A 23,011-nucleotide genomic window follows, 5' to 3' on the forward strand; every position below is an offset into this window, starting at 1 on the left:
GGTTGTTGTGTAACCTTTTCACCTAAAGCTTTGACACAGAATCGAAGTCAATGTCTGAGCTGGCCAAATTAAAGAGGATGCAGTGGGTTGAAAGGGACCACCACTGGCACAGAATGCTTAGGTGGCTTGAGATCTACTATTTCAGTCGACAGGTCATCGCGATCTACTTTTTAAGGTTGGCCTCATCATTTTTCAAAAAAGCTTTGAAGCTTTTTTAAATGTGCTGAATAGTGTGTCAGCCAGGTTTATGTAGTCTGGACAGTAGCTGCTGATGCAATTCTCAAGCATTATCAAGCAGTGGCGGAGCCAGACAATTTCCATAGGGGTGGCCAGACTGAGACCATTGCTCACACAGGGGTGGCACAGAAACTGATACCTTTTTTTATGTGGTCACTCACTCATTTACCTATACAGGCAGTAAGTGCCATGTAGAATTACATCACGAAGAATAATAAGCTTTTTTTCTCTCTTCATTTTCCCTGACAAGTGAAAAACCAGAATATAGCCTATAACCTTAACATTATGAGGAAGAATTTCAAAGCTATTCCTTTGCAATACATTATCATTTGGCTGCCAACTTGTGTGTAATGATGAGACTCATTTGAACCCCAGAACATGCTAGTGTGAATGCATGGAAAACAAATTTAAATTTTCTTTCAAGAATATGATACAGACTGACCAACACTATTAAGCCAAATCAGCATTGAAAATAGTCTTTACTTTTAACAGCCTTCTACAATGCTGGAGCTTCTTAAAACGGAATATATTCTTTTAAATAGAAGTGTTATTTAACTGCTATTAAATTGTTTTCAAACAAAATCCGCCCAATTAGGCGGATAACCGCCCAATCTGGCAACACTGGAACGCGCAGAGCCCGGTTGCGCCTTTATTCGTAGCTCGCCACAAATACTACTAAATAGTACTAGTAGCACTATGTAGTACTGCTTCTGTAATTGTGTTGGTGGTTGACCTTTATGTCGTGTATTACTGCACGGTTTTGGGGGAGAACTACTTCTTTGAGGTGCGCTGTTGAATTGCGTCCCTGTGAGAACACCTGCGTGCAGAAATGCTTCCGCAAAAAAAGTTGCAGGCAAAGCGGTGATGGGGGGGCCGGAGGGGTGGCCGAAGATTCATTTATGGTGGCCATGGCCACCACTGGCCACCCCCTGGCTCCGCCCCTGTTATCAAGTCTTCTAAGTGTTCATCAGTAGGGGTGGACCGATATTTAGACTTAATTTTCATGTGGGAAAAGGCTGATTCACACAAGGTTGATCCAAATAAGTGGCACATATTCGTATGTTTGGGTATTTTTCTCAGCCAGCAAGTTCCAAAATTGTCTTCACAAACAGTGTAGGTTACAAAAGGAAAAATGTAAAAATGACGCAAACAGGCTACTAATGAATGAAAACTTTTTAGATTAGCGGTGCTTTAGGTGGGCTGAGGTGTAGCTATGGTAACAAATCGCAAATTAAAGAAAGAGTGGCCACATTTCATGTCAATCACATTGACCTGTTTGAGACGCGATCTACCAGCGTGCACTGTGCGGTCGACTGGTAGATCGCGATTTACGTATTGGTCACCCCTGGCTTAGAAATATTAGCCAAAAACCTGGCTGGTGTATAGACTTTGGTGGAGATCTGAAGCCACACAGTGGCTGTTTATAGTTGGACTTTCTCTTACTCAGGAGAACCCAGCCATTAAAAGAATAAAGTTAATGCATGAATTTACTTTATTACTAACGTTCACGTTATAATGCAACATGAAATATACTATAAAGGGCAGCCTTTGGTAAAAATCAATGAAGCAACAATCTTTTTATGTAAATCTTTAGACTAAGTTAAACAGTTATTTCCTTGTGTACAGTAGGCTGTGTTAAGTTGGTACACCTTGGGTGACAAAGGCATTATGCTGTACCCAACATAGTCCACAGTAGACTTTGGTAATGTTGGCCAATCTTGGGAGACACTATCATAGAAACCAAAACATTCCACATGTGTAGTAGCCAAAACTCCACACACTAAGCATACTGTTATGCTAACATCTAAGCATGACCGTTTTTAAGTTCTTTAACAATTATTTCAAACTTCTATTCTATTTAATAACTTCTATTTGATCCCCAGGCAGGGTGGTCCGTGTCCTTTCTGTGTGGAGTTTGCATGTTCTCCCCGTGTCTGCGTAGGTTTCTTCGTGAAGCTCTGGTTTCCTCCCACAGTCTAAAAACGTGCAGTCAGGTTAATTGAAGAGACTGAATTGCCCTATAAGTGAATGGATGTGTGTATGTGTTTGTGTGTCTGCTCTGCTATGGGCCAGCGTCCCGTCCAGGGTGTTACTGTGTGCCTTGCGCCCATTGAAAAACTGGGATAGGCTCCACCTCCGCCCCCCCCCCCCCCACCACCCCCCTAATTGGATAAGCGGATAAGAAAATCAATGAATGAATAATTGTTTGCTTATCCTTTTTTGATGTTAAATGTAGTATTGAAACAGATAGGAGTGTGATCCCGTACAGTATGTGTGAAAGTAACTGTCCAGGAGATGTAGCAAAGATGGCTAAGTGCACTTTCTTTATTACTTTATTACTATTGACTCTGGTCACTTTGCAGAACTGCCTCACTCTTCTACTCTCTGAAGCACTTATCTGAACATCTAAAGGGTTGGAAGCTGATTCGATTGAAAGCATAAATCTGGTATTCCCTAGGATAGTTTTTATTTGGATAAATATATGAAAACTAAATAAAATGAATAAAATTAAATGAAAATAAGAGATTTTAGTCAATATATGTAAAGAATGTGCATAGCTGAGACATACAAATACATTTTAAAGTGTATTCAGGTGAAAAAACAGTCTAATGCGCTAGCACAACATTGCAGAGTGTTCAAACTCTCATGTTCGAATCTCAGCAGAGTCACCGACCTGGCTGGACATCCACACAAACACAATTGGTCATGTTTGAAGGAGTGAAGGTCATATGAGGGACTCTGCTGGCTGCCACATGGAGCTTAGTATGGTTCTCAGTATGTGATACGGCTCTGTGTGGGAACCCAATACTGGCAGTTGATGAGAAGTGGACACAGATTGGACACATATCGGAGGGGGCATGTGGTGATCCAGCTCTGCTTTATCAGATAATGGGTTGTGCAAGTGGCGGTGGATTCACACAGGAACTGGAAATGCTAGATAATGGGGGAAAATCCAGAAAAAAAAAGAATTTCAGATACACTTGGCCAAGGTTTGTGTACACCTGGCCAAGAGCTTGCTAGACATACCATTTCAAAACAATGGACATTAATATAAGGCTTTCCAAAAGATTTTGCCAGGCTTGCAAGTGACATCTTATTTCTTTTCTTATTAAATGAGGTTTATTGGGAACTTGGGAGTGGAGTTCCACTAGACAGGGGAACAGTCGTGCCAGAACAGAAACAGGAATTGTCCCCATACTGTTTGGCAGTATATCTATTTATGTGAAAACTTCAACAAAATTATTTAAAAGGGTGTCTGCTTACTTTTGGTCATGTAGTGTACGTATTATTAATGGGTATTTAGATTTGATTGAGATTCTTGGAACTTTATATTCCTATAGTGAATACTATTTATTAAGGTATTTTAAATTTTATTATCCTTGATAATGCTATGTCGCTATTTTGGATGCAGTCTTTGTTAATGAGCACAATTGTGTGTCTACCTTCTGCACATTTTTGGGAGTATTTACAAGGACAAGAACAGAACATGAAAAACTCCTTACAGACAGTGGCCACATGAAGGGCTTTAAGCCAGGTCCCCAGGACCCATGTTGCTATAGGGCACCTACTTGACTAGCTGTGCCACTGTCCTGTGGTGCATTTAAAATGACCAAAGATTATTGCTAATTTCTGATCTAAGACTTTTGTATGGAAAAGTGGGACAAATGACTGACACAGACAGACTAAATCTCCCTCTGCAACCTGGTAACCTCTGATATTTGCATTAGATTTACAGCATTCAGCAGAAAACTTTATCTAAAGTGACTTACAGTTGTGATAGAGTACATTTCAAGCAACTGAGGGTTAAGGACCTGGCTCAGAAGTCCAGTGGTGGCAGGGCTTGAACCTGAACCTTGAACCTTCTGATTACCAGTCAAGCAACCTAATTGCAGAGCTACCACTGCCCTACAAAAGGAGTAGAGGTTCCACTAGGATTGTTAGGTTCAAAGTCCAGAGTGCCAACAATTACACCATTGAACCATACATGACACCCATACTGGCCAAAGAGAGCTGTAGGATAACATCTTTTACACACCTTTTACACACTTGTTAGCCATATCTTTCCTCCAGCCAGCAATGGAGCATGTACACCATGGACCATGATCATTTCTCTGTATTTTTTTACCACTCTTGCTGGCACCTTGACCACACATAACAGCATATGGCCTTTCTCACAACAGTCACGGCCAATTGTGTCTGTTGAGCACCTGGCCAGGTTGGAGGGACCACTGAAACTTGACTGCCTATATATTTACCCATCCTTCCCTTCTCTCCTCTTTGATGAATCCTCCCACCCACCTTCTTACCATTTCCTTCATAGCTCTTTAAAATTTTATTTTTCTAAATGATTAAATAAATAAATAAATAAATAAGGAGGACGAGGGGTGGCTGTCCAGTACAAAAAGGGAGACTCCAGCCCAACATTCTTAGAGGTCCTGTCCCGTCTCTTACAAAATACTTTATATTTTGCATTGCAGCATTCACCTACACACACCTTCTGTAACATGTGTGACTCAGAGTCCTTTCAACATCCTCCTCTACAAACATATAAACACATTAGCACTAAAAAGTCCCTGCAGGGGAACCACCAATGATGCCAATGAGGCATAATTCTATTCCTGTGCTACCAAGGAGATCTAAATTATGATGGCGTGGGTGGGCATGGTGAGACGTTTCATAGCCTGTCCTCGTTCTATGGCCCTAAGGACTCCCTCAGGATCTCTACAGCACTTCCTAGATTTCTTCCACCTTCACGTAGCACATTAGCAAAATGGCCCAGCCTCTTTCCTTAGCCTGTAATTAACGAGTTGATTATTCAAATGAAACGCCGGATGGTCCCCTCAAGCATACTGATACTGAAACTCACATTCACTCTGCACAGAAGAATAGCCGTGTCCCTGATGCATAGACTTTCACAAGGTTAATTGTAATGCAGTGAGTCCATATCAGCAAGTACTATCAGCGGCTCTCGCGAGACACAAACCTCGCAGGGATCTCTCGACGTTGCATTTCCTGTTATTGTTTGTTTATAAAAGGGAAAAATGATCAATATTGTACTTCTCCTTGTTTGCATTGTTTCAGCCTTGTCGACTACAGTGCCTGGAGAATAATTTGCGCGCTCAAAGAGCCCATGAAAGTATGTAGGAATGAAAAATAAATGAAAAGCACACATACAAGAGCAGTGAGCTGGAGTATAAAAGCAGGCTTGAAGTCACCCAGCAGTCGGTAGTTATGTGAACAGCAGGGGAACCTCACCCCCACCGTGCCCAGACTTTCACCCTGATATTAAAGCTTTGTCAGAAATCACAGTTGAGTGCTTAGTGGCCTAGCTTGCTAGGCCTAGCCTGCGACCTGCAAGATTAGCTTTTCCTCAGAGGCCAATTCGGTAAACAAGCACTATTACCTAATGATGTTCTTTGTCTGAAAGCTGCGAGGGAATATGGGCGTGACTGGAGCCTTTTTCCTTCTTATTTCAGCCGTCATAGACATTTAGCATCAAACTGGCATCCTTACTGCTTTTTCAAAAGCACAAAAAACTAACCTTTAGCGTTAACACTTGCATTGAGACATTTAAAGCTATTCACATGTACATCATGATTACACAAGTGTATGAACACATGGAGTCAAATCTATATCAAACTGTATCAACAATGCCCCCTACTGGCATACATGATATTATCACAAACACTGAATCAACAAGAGCATCGCTGTGTCTGTAGGGAATGTCATTCAAGTGACCTTGTAGCTTATTCCCAGGTTAAGTCATATTTTAGCAAGAAAACACTAGCTTCAGTTACTTCAAAGGTAAAACAACAACTCACAACAACACAAACAGATATCAGATACAGCTTTATTCTTAAATAAAACTCAGTGGTGTTGGGCTGCCTTCATGTTGCCATCTGTCAAAAACACAGGCACTGCATTAACAGGCACTCATTTAGTACAACAGTTTAATAAGTTAGCCCACCAGCAGTGCTACTGGCCTAATCAGGTGCCCAATAAACACAAGTAGATGGAAAAAAGCCTGAGTGGGTATTCAACTCCTTGCCCCCACAACAGCAACTGTCTGCTTGAGGTGCTTGCATGTGTGATGAAGTGCATAACACCACAAAAGTAAATTGCAGTTCTGATATCTCACTTTCTGAAGTGTGTTCTTTAGCATGATGTGGTAGGTGGTGGATTTTTAGACCTGAGGTAATATTTTTGGAAATGTGAAAAGTCTGTATCATATCTGAATCAAAACCACAGATCTGGGAATTGCTGAGAATCCTTCACTGGGTACAGATGGTCCACAGCTTTAAAGGCATAATGTGTTCCTGTGAAAGACAAAAAAGGTTCAGTAAGTTCCTTACAGATACCGTTTCCTGAACAAATTAATTAAGTACTGGTTATGAAAAGGGCATTACATTTTTTTTACTTTCAATATAATATCCTTATTTCTTGAAAAGATAAAATGTGTTGATGTGAAGATGCTTCATTTGCTGTTATTGTTTTTGATTTGAAGAAAAATTGTCAGATTTGGTTATTTTTACAAATAAATTCCCATAAATAAATACATGTAAATGTAGCATTTACTGCTTAAAATAAAAATTTGTAATTTATTTAAATTATTCATTTTAATTGTTGCATAAAAAATCTGTCAAGATCTTAAAAGTGGTTAAAATGTTTTTAAAAAACAGTCCTTAATTGTTAAAAATGTTAAATAAAGCAAGTATAGGTCAGTTAGTCCATCACTTTAATCCTAACCTTGTATTAGCAGGGGTCTTTTTCCACCAGGCAACGCTTGGAGTCGACTGGTCAAACCAATCTACTGTTATTTAAGGTAACACATTTTCACCTCCACCTGCTCACTTTAACTTCGCTCATTTAATCACTTCACCCTGGGCAGTCACAGTGGGTTTTGTGTTACCCAGAAACCCTGGGCACAAAGCAGGATCAGACAGGATGCCAGTCTATTGCAAGGATCATTACTCCCTTAGAGTAAATTAACCTACTGCATGTTTTTGGGGGATGAGAAGAAAATCTGAATAGTCACTGGGAAAATGCAAAACCTCCAACAATTGGAGGCTAGAAGTGAGAATCAAACCCAGGACCTGAGGTTAAAATGAATAATTGAAGCCTATAGTTGCCTAAATGTGGAATTTTGTTTCTTGCTGTGCACACTTTCATAATGAGTGCACTTAATCTGAGGTTTTACTCAAATGACTAAAACTTTAAATTATTTAAAGGAAAAGCGATTTATGCCAGCAGGAACCATGCTAATAAACGGCACCCCCTAGCTCCACTATCAAGCCATGTTAATATACAACATCCCTTAGGTCCACTATCAAGTTTCCCTCAAAATCTTGTCAATAAAACAATACTGTTAAAAATGAAATCTCCCCTTATTGCATATTTCTCACACTGAATCACTGCAGATCATTAAACAAACCACAATAATGCACAGTAGGAATGTATGTAAAGCACAGTTTGTAAAACAAAAGTTATCCAACACATATATGGCTGATCTTCGTTACAGACGCTTTAAAATAGCCATAGTCTGTCGTCCATAGAGTGTCTTCCATGCACAATAAGAAGCATGGTGTAAGATTTGAATCAGATGTTTCTTTGTCTTTCGGCTGCTCCCGTATTTAGAAGTCACCACAGCAGATCTGGTCCGCAAACAAGTCCCGGCATAATTTGCTATTCATGTTGCTAATTCTATCCGGGTTTGAGACCTGCAATAATTTTAGCATTTAAGGTCTCTATCAGGTAGCTGTTGTATGGCATAATAACAGAACGGTTGTAGAAAAAGCAACCTAATTCTCACTGTTAAGTCTGGAGGAGGATCTATGATGATTGGGGGTTGATTTTTTTAAGTGCTCTGGGAACCTTAATAGGATACATGGCACCATGGGGGTGGCACGGTGGCTCAGTGGGTAGCACTGTGTCACCTCACAGCAAGAAGGTCCCAGGTTCGATTCCCAGTTCGGGCGGTCCAGGTCCTTTCTGTGTGGAGTTTGCCTGTTCTCCCTATGTCTGTGTGGGTTTCCTCCGGGAGCTCCGGTTAGACCACAGTCCAAGGACGTGCAATTGAGGTGAATTAGAGATACAAAATTGTCCATGACTGTGATTGAGATCAAACTTGTAAACTGATGAATCTTGTGTAACGAGTAACTGTCATGAACGTAACCATAGAGATGTTAAAATCCTAATAAATAAATAATAAATAAACATGGCACCATCAACAAACAACTACAGGCTTCAGTTATTCATTCCTTCAACCTCAGGGTGCAAAGCTGATACACACCAGGGTTCCATTCCATAGCAGAGCAACACACACAATACCACAGTAACTTACACATAGGGTAAATTTAGTTTAGTTACCCCAGGCTGGTTTTAGGAGGTCAAAGGAGACTCAAGTACCCATTAAAAACCCAAACAAATATGTGAAGATCATACAGTTTGTATGAAGCCCAAGTTCCCAAGACACTGTGTCCTTATTTTCATTTTTTTGTTCTTACCTCATCAAAGGTGATCATCCAACACTTCCGGCTCTACATTCTCTTGACTCTCCTCTATAATATCTGAAGGAGAAAGAATTTCCATGCATTAATAATGATTGTTAAAATTGTATTGGTGCAAATAAACAAAATATGTTCGTGCATTATTTGTTTAAATTTTTAAGCAGCTTCATGTGTCCAACACATAAAAGAACCCCCAATGTGCTTAAATGTACTTGTTTATACACCAATCAGCCATAACATTAAAACTGATGAGCGATCGTCTCTGACTTTACATCTACAAGGTGGACCAACTAGGTAGGAGTGTCTAATAGAGTGGACACGGTATTTAAAAACTACAGCAGCGCTGCTGTGTCTGATCATTGAAGAACAGGGTAAAAGCAGGCTAAAAAAGTGCTCCTATATGGTAAGTGGAGATGATAAAATGGACAGTGAGTGTAGAAACAAGGAGGTGGTTTTAATGTTATGGCTGATCAGTGTATAATTTAAATATATATTTAATCTTGTTTCATGTAATGAGGGCACTTAATTTAAAATGTTTTTTATTCCTCCCACCTTTACCATAAAAATTATAGCTGAGGTTTCATGGCTGTGACTCTGATAGATAGCACACATAACATTTGGGTCCACTTTTGAGATACGCTATATGGACAAAACTATTGGGACACCCCATTTAATTACTGAATTTATGGAGTTGTGTTTGAGCCTCAACAATTGCTAACAGATGTAATAAATCAATTATATAAAGGAAATGATATGCTTTCAACTTTGTAGCAACAGTTCAGGGAAGGTCTTTTTCTGTTCCAGCATGGCTGTGCCCCTGTGCACAAAGCAAGGGCTATAAAGACATAAAGAAAAGCTTGGTTTCTCCAGTCAGGGTTTCTCTCCAGAGCTCTGACCTCAGTCTCGCTGAACAGCTTTGGACGAACATCAGTGGCCAGTCATACAAATGTACTTGTGACTGAATAGGCACAAAATCCAACAGACATACTTAAAAGTCTTGTGAAAAGCCTTCTCAAAAGAGTGGCTCATGTTTTAGCTAAAAAGATCACATAGAGGTCACTCTATTTTAATACCATTTGTGCCGCTCAGGTGGCGCAGCGGTAAACTGCATGCTGGAACCAGAGCTGGGATCTCGAATATATCGTGTCGAGTCTCAGCTCTGCCTGCCGGCTGGGCTGAGCAGCCACATGAACAACGATTGGCCTGTTGTTTAGATAAGGGTGGGATATTAAAAGCCGGATAGAGACCCTCTCATAACTAATGCAATTACGACCTCTGCTGGCTGATTGATGGCGCCTGCACAGGGAAAAGAGTGCTCTCAGGGTGTGTCTCTCCGTGCTGATCCGCATTTCACTTGTCAAAGTGTAGGTGACAAAATGCATACGGCTGCTACCCACGTGTCGGAGGGAGCGTGGGTTAGCTTCGTTCTCCTCAATCAGAGCGAGGATCGGCATTGGTGGAGAGGAAGCATGACGCAATTGGGCAATTGGACGCGCTAAAAAGGGGAGAAAAAAATACCATTTGTTTTTAAATAGAAAGTCCAACAAGCGCATTGTCAGGCGTCCAAATACTTTTGGCCATATTGCGTATATTAAAAGGTCTGTTTCTGAATCAGGGTTTCACAATGTGCTGTTTACATAAGCATTTAATAATCAGATAACCTTTAAAATTCAACAATATCAGAATAATATTGTTTATGTAAATGCAGTGAATATCCAGCCCCCACCCGCTGGTCATGCTGCGCATGTGACTGTGTAAGTGTGTGTGGTTTACCTGTGCACTCAGGCTCAGTATTTTTTCCAGTAGGTGGGGGAAAGCTGAGCGAGCGGCTGATCTGTGGAATGGGACTGTCAAAACTGACACTTTTAGCCCGTTTGCGACACTCAACAGCCAAACGACTGCGGCAGTCTTTATGACAGCTAACACCACACACTGGCAGCCAGAGAGAGACAGAGCTGAGGGTAAGACGTGGGGGCATTAAAAACAGAATTTCCATGTTGATAAGAATAGAATTCTTACCTTGGCATTTGTATCGTTTGGTAAATGCCCACATCTATGAGAAACAACACAGACCAGTTATTACTGAGTGCTAGATAGAACAGAGCATGAGGAAGAAATACATTCACATACATATGGTTTTTAAAACCAAACGCTGAAGGTTCACGGAAATGTGGGGTTGAGAGACTGTCTTACAAGAAGTAAAAAAACAGGAAGTGGCAATTGTCCGCAGCCTTTTGTACCCCTTTCAGTCCTCCTGAATCAACTGTGAACCACAGCAGCCTACACCTCCTGTCTCCATCTCTTAAAGGATGTCATTATTATTCTACCTATCCCAAATGTAGCTCATCAGACTTCAGTTTCAGCTGAGCTATGAGGTAAAGGTTTGCTTTCTGTTTGGGATGTTGTGCCCACAGCTGGCACCCATTGTTTCCTGGTGATGCTGGGCCCAAGGTGAATGGACCAGGATAAAATGGAAATAATGGAAATAAATACAAATGCAGTCTGAGTCTGTAGCCTGTGGACCAAATTTATATCATATTGTGCTAGAAGAAAACAGACTATTGATATGCAACACTGTAAATCAATTTGTGTGTGTGTGTGTGTGTGTGTGTGTGTGTGTGTGTGGTCCAAAAACATGCAGTCAGCTTAATTGGAGACACTGAATTGCCCTAAAGGTGAATGTGTGTGTGTGTGTGTGTGTGTGTGTGTGTGTGTGTGTGTGTTTGTGTGTGTGTGTGTCTGCCTTGCGATGGACTGGTGCCCCATCCAGGGTGTTACTGTGTGCCTTGCGCCCATTGAAAAGCTGGGATAGGCTCTCCCCCCCCCAAGACCCTGATTGGATAAGTGGTAAAGTAAGTGAGTGAGTGAGACACTGTATTGCCCTTTAGGTGAATGGGTGTGTGTATGTGTGTGTGTGCGTGTGTGTGTCTGCCCTCCGATGGACTGGCGCCCCATCCAGGGTGTTACTGTGAGCCCCCCCCCCCACACACACACACAAGATCATGATTAGATAAGTGGTAAAGTAAGTGAGTGAGTGAGTAAGTGTGTGTGTGTGTGTGTACTCACAATGCCTGAGCAGTGTTGGCAGACTGTGGGTTTGATGCAATTCCTTGGTGTAAATGTGTGCACAAAGCCCATTTTACAGTTCAGCGTGGAGCTGGCTTTACCGAAATATTCAATCATCTGGACTTTGCTAATTCTGCCATTCCTTTAGGGTAAAGTGTGGGCAAAGAAAAGTCAATTCTGTGGCACAAGTAGCACTAAGGAAAAATTTAGAACAAATGACAAATGAAGCCTTAAATAAAAAGAATCTTGGACTTACTGGTGCTGGTCCAGGTCATCAAGCTTGCTGAGGTAGGGGAAGTTGTTCCTGATGCTCTCGAACTCTTTTTGGGTAATGTAGCCATCACTGTCCGTGTCAAAATTTTTAAATACAGACTAAAATATAAAACAGGTTCAGTTTTCTGATATCACACTGGGTTAATAAAAGACACACATGAATTAGACATGCAGGAATTAGTCAAGGGTATGTAACCTGCCTCCACCATCTTTTCAATGTGTTTGTTGAGGATGACTGGATCAGGTTTGGATTGGACCGAAGATGCCCACTGCTCTATTTGTGGAGACTGAGGGTTTGAACCGGACACCTAGTAAGCCAAAAAAAAAAAGACAAAATAAATAAATAAATAACAGAGTAGTCAAAACGGTAAAATAAAACACAGCGCTGATGGATTTGTATAAATGAGTCCTGTCGGAGCAGTGAAAAGAATAATTGCAGGGTACTGGTCTAATTTTCTAGCTGCAAGCCCAAGTAAGTGGATTATGCCATCAAAATCAGTACATTAATCTGTCAAAACTGTGGCGTGAGTGCTAGTAATTGGAGGCAAGTTTCTGTCGCTCAGCTTTATGCATGGCTGATGCCGGTCAGAAGGAACTCACTGATAATTTTAGGCTGCGAGGTTCTCTCTGCAGAGACAGCTGATAGATTTCCTCCTCTGTGTGGTACTGGTCCAGAGACACCTACGCTCCGTCAGACAGAAAAGATTTCATTATGATACACTAACACACACCTGTCATTAAATCCAATGAATAAATCTAGTTTATAATCTGCAAATGCTCATGACTACATGAAATTAAAAAATTTTGCCACCAGCATACTGCATTTATTAATTAAAAGGGACCCATATAAGACCCCCGACCACTGATGTTTGGCTGGTAGACCTTTCTCAGCACTGCAATGATGTTAACATGGTAATAACATAATAATGTAAGTTGTTCTTTGTGAGTGTATTAGGTGCAGTAGTGTTGTTGGGATTTTTAATAAGCAACACACACTAGGGCTATTTTCATTTTTCACTGTACACTGTTTGATCACTGTATGCTGTTGGCTTTATATTATTGGTTGGAGCCATATCATCATCCAAGCATTAAAAATAAGATATTAAAAATCCCAACAACACTGCTGCACCTGATGCACTCATACCAAAACAACACGTCACCATGTCAACATTGCTGCAGTGCTGAGAATGATCCACCAGCCAAATAACATTTAGTTACTATGGAGTCCTTAATTAATAAATTGCATTAATTAATTAATTAATTGACTGATAAATGTGGTACAGTCAGTATTTGTATACCCACAAAATCAATCTATGTGATAGCTGCAGCCATGATAATCAATGAATATACAGTATATTTACATAGCAAATAAAGCATTTGATTTGCACCAATTTTAACCCATTAATTTCACCCCCGAGACATACAATGAGCAGGCTGAGGAGGTCCGGGTTGGCATGAATGTCAGGAGGAGTGCTCTGGATCACTGCTAGCTCCTGCAGGATCGCATACAGCTGCTTAGTCTTTGTTAGGTTGACCTGCGTTTTCTCCGGGTCAGCCCAGTCAGAATGAGCAACGTGGACGGCGATCAGGTCCTTCAGGTGCACGCCCAGGATGGGGAAACGGAAGCCAGCGCTCTCTGAGAAGCGCTGTCGGTAGCGGCTGTAGTTCCCGCTCGATGTGATCAGCTCCACCAGCCCTTCAAACAGCTGATAAAACATAATAAAAGGTGTTAGTCTTTGTTAGAACTGGGAGATAAGGGGATGCTAGAAAATGGACCTGCCATGGGGATCGCTACGTCTGGTGGGCTGATATCAGAGCAGCACCATGATGCTGAAGCTATTTTAAAAGTGTATGTGGGGTAAAAAAGGAAAAATGTAGTCACTAAATATGAATTCGTAGTGCTGTTTCATCAAAGCAAGAGGGGCCAGGGTTCGATTCCCCAGCCAAGCAGGCAGAGTCCTTTCTGTGTGAAGTTTACATGTTCTCCCTGTGTCCATGTGGGTTTCCTCTGGGTGCTCTGGTTTCCTCCCAAAATTCCAAAGCATTAGTAATACAGACAGTGAATGAATAAAAGAGCGACCTGTAATGCTCACTTTGGCCTCTCAGGTTGAGGGGGCGCAGTTGGACGGAAAATGTATTTACGGTTAAATATGGACACCTGGACATAAGCTTTCACCTCTTCTATTTCTGGGAAAGCTTTCCACAATATTTGGGAGTGTGTCTGTGAGAATTTGTGTCCTTATTTCAGCCCCACTGACCAGCTTTGGAATGAACCGGAACATCAATTGAGGCTTTCTTGACCAACATCAGTGCCAAGCCATACAAATGCTTGTTGACTGAATAGGCACACATTCCAACAGACAATACTATTTGTATTTTTGATGGTATGTCCAGTGTATTTTATTCATGAAAGTAATTGAATGCAATCATGTGTTAGTTTTATTGTTGATTTTATTGGGGTGGGGGATGTCCCCCTGGTTCCTATGCCCCTAATCAAATGCATAAAATCCAGATTAAACAGATAAAATCAATATGCAGCATTTAAATTGTCAATCACTAGATTGTAGTTTTGTACCTTTCGGGATTCGTTGCTTAGAAGAGCCTGAGTGTCTTTAAGTCTGGAGATGGAACTGTTACTCAAACCTCCAACCACCGCCATGAGTGTATTAAAGTTCTGCAGCTCCAGCAATCTCTAAACACACACACCCACACAAATGGCCCATCATTCTCCAAAATGGCCTAGTAAGGAGATGTTTCTAAAGGAAGGATGAGCCCCTGGTCGAAGGGCACTCTGACCTGTCCCACTGTAATGAAGTCAGTGATGACGTTGGCTCTTTGCTGAGCTGTTGGTTTACTCAGCACCATCATCTGGATCCACTGGGACACCCTGTTGAAGAGGGTGATAAAACGCTCCAGAATCGGGTTATCTACAGTGCAGCCGTGCATCACAAAGCTGTGGTAGTCCTGGAACTGGGGAAATAAGAGACCTCAGCAAGACACCAATCACTTTTTCAGCTACAGTAATAAAACATCAGGATCTTGCGCTGCTTTAGCGCTTCATTAAGTGCTGGTAAAATTAGAAATGAACAAATTAATTTGTCAAAACTGAAAGTAATTACATTTTTCCTTACACCACAGAGGTCAATTAGCCACAACATGTTTGGCTTCCAAAGTTTGCGCCTTGCTAACATGAAACACGAGGTAAAAGCTGTCAGGCTGGATTCACACTGAATGTATTATTGCGATGCGGCTGCTTGCAGGTGAGAATTGATGTGTTCACACAATATGGAGGATAAACTTGTTTTCACAGAGGCTACGAGACCTTGTTTCTTAACAGCAGATTGTTATTGGAACAAAAATGTAAAAATATGAGCAAATAAAGTGACAGGAGTCAGATAGTTTTGACAGCAGCAGTGTTGTTGAGATTTTTTAATAATGTTTAGAATAGACTTGCTGGCCTCTTTATTAGGAACGCCTTCCCTGTTAGGGCTGGTTGTAGGTGTAGAGTTAGAGACTTTTTTCATGCACTTGTGTGTACATCTTCTTCCAATGCTGGCTTTATTATCCTTTGAGGTGGTTACAAATCTGCACGCTCGTCCCAATTCATCACTCTCTGCCATTTCAGCACAGAGCAACAGATGGGCTACAGTCAGTGATTGTATACCCACAACCCATATGCTAGGTGTGGCTCATAAAATATTCACTGATTGTAAATCCATTAAAAAATTGACAAAAGCAATTAAGTTTAGTTTTAAGAATTATCTTTCAAGAATGGAAGACCATTTGTCCAAGAGCTGAATAATTGTGTTCCTTGAATACATAATACAATGTAATTACTACACAGGGTGGCACGGTGGCTCAGTGGGTAACACTGTCGCCTCACAGCAAGAAGGTCCTGGGTTCGATCCCCAGGTGGGGCGGTCCGGGTCCTTTCTGTGTGGAGTTTGCATGTTCTCCCCGTGTCTGTGTGGGTTTCCTCCGGGAGCTCCAGTTTCCTCCCACTTTCTAAAGACATGCAAGTGAGGTGAATTGGAGATACAAAATTGTCCATGACTGTGTTTGACATTAAAACTTGTGAAGTGATGAATCTTGTGTAACGGATAACCCGTTTCTGTCATAAATGTAACATAAAGTGTAAAACATGACGTAAAAATTCTAATAAATAAAATAAATAATAATAATTACTACACCAGGGTTTTTCAAACCCTGGGTGGCAACCCTTGGGTGGTTCATGAGCCAATAAAATTGGTTACAGAAAAAAAAGAAGAAGAAATAAACTTGCACCTGAATGCCCCCTTGTGGAGGCCTTACGTTACATCTTGTAAACCACAGTGAGACCAGATTGCCACCATTTTTAATAATTCAATATATTTCATTTTGTGTTTCGTTCACGCATTGATGCATTGTTCGTGTTTCCTAGTTTGTGGTAAAAATGTGGGTTGATTGAAAAAAAGTTTTTAAAAAATCCCTGTATTAAACCATAGCACTGTACATTTAAACTCTAAATATGTAAACTCATATCAACTCCCTTTCAAATCTAGGGCACAACAAAGGCAAAAGAAAAAAACAGCCATCTTGACTGCACCTCTAGTATTCACTGTGGGATAAACTCTGGTACCTAGAGTTAGCTGCTTACACACTTTAACAGTTTGACTTGGCATCTTACCAGGATCTTGCAGAAGGACTTGTACTCCATGTAAGTGAGGTGCTCAGCCAGGGTCGAGGCGTCAAGGTGGTCAAACAGCAGGGAGGTTTTACTCTTCTTTTGAACACTTGCGTTCAGTTCTCGTTTCCATTCATATGATGGGCTGCAGAGAGAAAAGGGTGAAGCACACGGCTACCCAATATTCTTCAAAGTTTACAAAGAAAGCTAAGCCTGTAATCCAATGGTTTTACATTTAATAAAATTAAACAGTAAACATCTAATAAAAGTGAAATGAGATAGGAATACAGTTGTTTGTTGAGGGTGCCAGTCCATTGCAGGGCCCCACACTCAGCTCAGCACAAGCTCAGGAACAATATAGAGGAGGGAAGAAACCAGTTCATCCCCAGTACTCAAACCATCTGCACCACCATGCTGCCTGACTTGGGTTAGGTTCTTTCGTATTGTGACTTCATGCTTGCAGATGTCGGCTGATGCTATACAAATTTGTAGATGTTCTTTAGAACCTTGCTTTTGCTTCCTGGTTGAGTTGAGTCCTTGGAAAATATAAACAGACTGGCTGATGTTCACCTACTCTTGGAGATAATGGTTTTACGCTGGGCCTGTTCTAGACTTTAATATTTCAAAGCCTCTAGACACAATGTTCTTGTATTAATATTTAAGGTGAACAGCTGCTATTGATGATGTTTAGGATTAGGTTTTGTGATATTTAGATTTAACAGGACTGGCTAATATCAGGCCTAATTGGGTGAACTGGTAGATTAAGTAACTAACCAGGCAATTATAAGTACAAAGATAATAAAAGTGTTGGTTTTCTTTGTTCTTTGAATAAAGGGGTCGTGGGACAGTGGTAGCCTAGTGGCTAGAGCTTTGGGCTATCAAATGAAAGGTTGAGAGTTCGAATCCCTGCTCTGCCATGCTGCCACTGTTGGGCCCTTGATCAAGGTCCTTAACCCTCTCTGTTCCAGGGGTGCCGTACAATGTCTGACCCTGCCCTCTGACCTCAGCTTCCTAGCAAGCTGGGATATGTGAAGAAAGAATATCGTTGTAATGTTCTTTTGTAATGTTGTGCTGTTTGGGCTTCCTGACTCACATGCTGTCAATGTCTATGAGGAGACTACGCCTCACATCTCCATTCTGCTTCAGCAGCTCCTTCAGACATCGAATCTGCTCAGCCAGATCTGGGTTCAGGTCAAATTCAGCCGGGAACTCGCCTATCCAATACCTGAGAGAAGTCAGAACAAAATGTGTAGCTTGGCAATGCATGAAATAGGTCTAAGTGCATCACGACAACAATGAGAGCTTTAGGCATTCCTACAGCCAGTTTTTTAGAGCTGTGACCATACACTGATCAGCCATAACATTAAAACCACCTCCTTGTTTCTACACTCACTGTCCATTTTATCAGCTCCACTTACCATATAGAAGCACTTTGTTCTACAATTACTGACTGTGGTCCATCTGGTTATCTGGCATGCTTTGTTAACCCCCTTTCATGCTGTTCTTCAGTGGTCAGGACCACCACAGAGTAGGTATTATTTAGGTGGTGAACGATTCTCAGCACTGCAGTGACACTGACATGGTGGTGGTGTGTTAGTGTGTCTCATTCTGCTGGAGTTTTCAAATACCGTGTCCACTCACTGTCCACTCTATTAGACACTCCTACCTAGTTGGTCCACCTTGTAGATGTAATGTCAGAGACGATCGCTCATCTATTGCTGCTGTTTGAGTTGGTCATCTTCTAGACCTTCATCAGTGGTCACAAACGCTGCCCACAGGGTGCTGTTGGCTGTATTTTAGGTTGGTGGGCTATTCTCAGACCAGCAGTGACAGTGAGGTGTTTAAAACTCCAGCAGCACTGCTGTGTCTGATCCACTAATACCAGCACAACACACTAACACACCACAACCATGTCAGTGTCACTGCAGTGCTGAGAATGATCCACCACCTAAATAATACCTACTCTGTAGTGGTCCTGTGGGGGTCCTGACCATTAAAGAACAGGGTGAAAGGGGGCTAACAAAGCATGCAGAGAAACAGATGAACTACAGTCAGTAGCTACAGTAGTGCTTCTATATGGTAAGTGGAGCTGATGAAATGGACAGTGAGTGTAGAAACAAGGAGGTGGTTTTAATGTTATGGTTGATCAGTGTATAATGCTGCATCAGACTGGACATTTATTTACAGTTCAGCAAAAAAAAAAGCATGATTTGAATCTTCACTTACTTGACAAGATGACAAATCTGAGAGCGACAACTGGCAGAGCAATTCTGAGATCTGTGTTGTTACGGTCAATCTCGGTATAACTCAGTACGAACATGTGACAGTGCCGAGCGTCTCTCACAGTGACAAACGATGCTTAGTGCAGAAAGCTTGAAAGGTAAATTATGCCTTTGATTCTGTTAGGATTGGATTGAGGATGATTTGCGGTTAGTGAAAAAGGATACTTGTGCAGAAGCTTCTTGGCGAAGTCACTGGATGAAAGGTACCAGGGATGCATCATGAGGAACATCCGCACCAGAGAGGCATCATTTAGTGAACCTTCATCATCTGAAAAGTATTTGCAGAGAGAAATTATGAGCTTATCTGTGTTAGTGAATTGTTTTCTTACTTTCATACAGTTCATAACTGGGACAAAACTATGAATTTAGCCTTTGAATAGAGCCTTTGTTGCTTAGCCTTTCAGTTTATTGTTAGTGATTATAATTGACTTTAGCTCGTGATGTTGCTGTACCCATTATAGGCTAATTTGCCTGGACCCATTATAATGTACATGGAACAATGTTTTTTTCGTCATGGCTGGATAAATCCAAACTGTAACTTTATATAGGCTGCCATAAAAAAATTACTGCCTTAAAGCTGGACTGTAAAGGAGAAGCTTTTTAAAAGAAATAGTCTCAAAATTTATGACAGACTTGGATAAATAACCATCCTTACTCTTAAAAAGACAGAGAGACAACCTTGCTATTAGGCTAAACAAAAAATGCTCTACTGGTTGAGGTGTGAGTGATCCCAGGGGTTATATTATTGTGTTGGTTCCCCTTTTGCTGCCAAAACAGCCCTGACCCCTCAAGGCATGGATTCCACCAGACCCCTGAAGGTGTGCTGTGGTATCTGGCACCAAGATGTTAGCAGCAGATCCTTTAACTCCTGTAAGTTGCGAAGTAGGGCCTCCATGGATTGTACGTGTTTGTCCAGCACATCCCACAGACGCTCGATTTGATCGAGATCTGGGGAATTTGTAGGCCAAGCCAACACCTCAAACTCGTTGTTGTGCTCCTCAAACCGTTCCAGAACCATTTTTGCTTTGTGGCAGGGCGCATTATCATGCTGAAAGAGGGCACAGCCATCAGGGAATACCGTTTCCATGAAAGAGTGTACATGGTCTGCAACAATGCTTAGGTAGGTGGTTCATGTCAAAGTGACATCCACATGGATGGCAGGACCCAAGGTTTCCCAGCAGAACATTGCCCAAAGTATCACACTGCCTCCGCCGGCTTGCCTGGTGCCATGTGTTCCCCAGGTAAGCGACGCCCACGCACCCGGCCATCCACATTATGTAAAAGAAAACGTGATTCATCAGACCAGGCCACCTTCTTCTATTGGTCTGTGGTCCAGTTCCGATGCTTTCAGCGATGGACAGGGGTCAGCATGGGCACCCTGACTGGTCTTTGGCTATGCAGCCACATACGCAACAAACTGTGATGCACTGGGCATTTAGAGCTACAGTAGCTCGTCTGTTGGATCGGACCACACGGGCCGCCCATGACCCTGTCTTATATATGTAAAACATTTAACACACCCTGAAAAGGATGCCAATACATCACAGGGCCTTAGCCATTGCCCTCCTCAGAGATGATAGCAGATCATGCAGAAAAACATCCAAAATGTGGATTGGCTACTCAAAATGTCTCTTTTTTTGTAAGTGATGAGATAGATTGGTTATTGGCATCAGGTGGCTCTTGACGCACCCAGATTCTGAACAGTATGAAGCGGTTATTGTAGGGAATAAATAAATGTTCTGTTACTCATGGCTAACTTTAGCATGATAGCTCCAGTGCCAAAATAAAAAGCAAACATCAGAAACAGCATATGCCCAGGCTGATTATATTCGAATCATTTGGACACTTGGGCTGCATTGTGTACAACAGTGAAAGTGAAGAGCACTTGGTTTGACAGAACTGCTCTGATGTTTACATTGAGAATAAGAGCATTTCTTCTAATCAACAGTGAAAAAAACATCCAGCTCTGGAGCTGAGCTGTAAGATCATTGAGCTTATACCCTCAGAATAAATGGGAATACTGACCGAACGCTTTGATGCAGGCATCCACCAGCTCATCCACACTCACAGCCTGATCCAATAAAACGCTCTCCATCTTCCTCTCCTCGCTCTACCCCTTTCTCTCTCCGTGTCCTCGTTTTTTTTCTCTTCCCAATTTTCTACGCCTTTCTTTGATCCTTCTTTGTCACTCTGCAAATACAGCATGACAGAATCAAGTGAGTCAGAGCAAACGTTTGAGATAAAAAGGAAGCTTTGTATCATTGACTGTGTGCAGCATTATTAGTTCTTAAGCAACAGTAAGAAATGCAAACCAGCCTATTGACGAATACGGGAGTCTTTATGAAGGAGAATGTGTCACTGAGCTAAAAGTAAATTCCACCACTTGCGTCAACAGGAATTAATATTTCTTTTGTAAGACTGGTTTAGTGTGGAGGAACTTCAGTCGCCTGTACAGAGCTCTGACCTCAACCTCAATAAACACTTTTTTGGATGAAATAGAACATCATTGGCAAGCCAGACCTTCCTGTCTAAAATCAGTGTCTTACCTCACAAGTGCTCTACAAATCTCTATAGATCCTCTAAATGAGAGCAGTAAGCTCATTGTCACGTGTCCACATACACCGATCAGCCATAACATTAAAACCACCTCCTTGTTTCTACACTCACTGTCAATTTTATCAGCTCCACTTACCATATAGAAGCACTTTGTAGTTCTACAATTACTGACTGTAGTCCATCTGTTTCTCTGCATGCTTTGTTAGCCCCCTTTCATGCTGTTCTTCAATGGTCAGGATTCTCCCAGGACCACCACAGAGCAGGTATTATTTGGGTGGTGGATTATTCTGAGCACTGCAGTGACACTGACATGATGGTGGTGTGTTAGTGTGTGTTGTGCTGGTATGAGTGGATCAGACACAGCAGCACTGCTGGAGTTTTTAAACACATCACTGTCCCTGCTGGACTGAGAATTGTTCAACAACCTAAAAAATGTCCAGCCAACAGCGCCCCATAGGCAGCGTCCTGTGACCACTGATGAAGGTCTAGAAGATGACCAACTCAAACAGCAGCAATAGATGAGTGATCGTCTCTGACTTTACATCTACAAGGTGGGCCAACTAGGTAGGAGTGTCTAATAGAGTGGACAGTGAGTGGACACGGTATTAAAAAACTCCAGCACCATTGCTGTGTCTCATCCACTAATACCAGCACAACACACACTAACACACCACAACCATGTCAGTGTCACTGCAGTGCTGAGAATGATCCACCACCTAAATAATACCTGCTCTGTGGTGGTCCTGTGGGGTTCCTGACCATTGAAGAACAGGGTGAAAGCAGGTTAAAAAAATTATGTAAAGAAACAGATGGACTACAGTCAGTAATTGTAGAACTACAAAGTGCTTCTATATGGTAAGTGGAGCTGATGAAATGGACAGTGAGTGTAGAAACAAGGAGGTGGTTTTAATGTTATGACTGATCGGTGTATGTCTGAGTAAACCATGTGTGTCGCATCGTAGGAAACAAAAACAAATTTTATATATATAATAATTATGTGACACTGTTATAACAAATAGTATTCATTTACACTTAGACCTAAGTGTAAAAGATGTAGGTTGGTTAAAAGTTTACAAGTAACATTAAAATTTTAGGCTAATTTGAGCAATTTTTACAGTTAAAGATGATAAATTAAAAACTACTTTCTTCTCTTTACTATAGAAAAACACATTTTTATGATAAATTAAACAGACTACATGCTGTATATCTTTCTTACACTTTGTGCCTGTATTATTTTCAGCTTATGAAGAAATACAAAATTAAGAAAATAAGACAATGTGTGTACGATAACTACTGATTATAATAATCCAAAAGCTAATAAATCTGTTTATTACTTACATCCTGGGTCTGTAAAATTGAAAAATAAAGACTGCTACATAAAAAAACAAAACGGTGGTAGTTTCACTGTGAAAGGACGTGGTGTACTA

General features: G+C 41.4%; 1 protein-coding gene across 5 annotated transcripts; it reads right to left on the bottom strand.

Moving 5' to 3' along the window:
- Nucleotides 1–6,080: 6,080 nt before the first annotated feature.
- Nucleotides 6,081–23,011, bottom strand: rasgrp2 (RAS guanyl releasing protein 2 (calcium and DAG-regulated)). 5 transcript variants are annotated; one of them, XR_010015053.1, is made up of 18 exons: nucleotides 22,923–23,011; nucleotides 21,054–21,218; nucleotides 19,194–19,296; nucleotides 18,973–19,023; nucleotides 17,840–17,971; nucleotides 16,750–16,891; nucleotides 14,880–15,053; nucleotides 14,659–14,775; nucleotides 13,508–13,789; nucleotides 12,684–12,764; nucleotides 12,284–12,391; nucleotides 12,067–12,182; nucleotides 11,811–11,952; nucleotides 10,764–10,797; nucleotides 10,518–10,676; nucleotides 8,742–8,804; nucleotides 6,985–7,156; nucleotides 6,081–6,554 (listed from the first exon to the last, which is right to left on the bottom strand). XR_010015053.1 is itself a non-coding variant. In XM_063012217.1 (17 exons), exons 2-16 carry the CDS (start codon nucleotides 21,121–21,123, stop codon nucleotides 8,746–8,748), a joined length of 1,770 nt encoding a protein of 589 aa, XP_062868287.1. In that variant the 5' UTR covers nucleotides 21,124–21,218; nucleotides 22,923–23,011; the 3' UTR covers nucleotides 6,081–6,554; nucleotides 8,742–8,745. The 5 variants fall into 5 exon arrangements, 2 of the variants coding, with proteins under 2 accessions (XP_062868287.1, XP_062868288.1); XR_010015055.1 differs by having other exon boundaries at nucleotides 10,518–10,699; XR_010015054.1 differs by lacking the exon at nucleotides 6,985–7,156 and having other exon boundaries at nucleotides 10,518–10,699.

Source organism: Trichomycterus rosablanca, chromosome 16 (assembly GCF_030014385.1).
Source record: "Trichomycterus rosablanca isolate fTriRos1 chromosome 16, fTriRos1.hap1, whole genome shotgun sequence".
NCBI lineage: Eukaryota > Metazoa > Chordata > Actinopteri > Siluriformes > Trichomycteridae > Trichomycterus > Trichomycterus rosablanca.

What these genes read in the sequence shown, in the direction of transcription:
- rasgrp2 (XM_063012217.1), bottom strand. Translation starts at nt 21,123, where the DNA reads ATGGAGAGCGTTTTATTGGATCAGGCTGTGAGTGTGGATGAGCTGGTG. An exon ending in CTCATAGACATTGACAGCAT is followed by an intron (nt 16,892 to 17,839) that starts GTGAGTCAGGAA and finishes TTCTCTCTGCAG; the next exon opens with CCCATCATATGAATGGAAAC. An exon ending in TACTGAGCCTGAGTGCACAG is followed by an intron (nt 8,805 to 10,517) that starts GTAAACCACACA and finishes TTTCTCCTTCAG; the next exon opens with ATATTATAGAGGAGAGTCAA.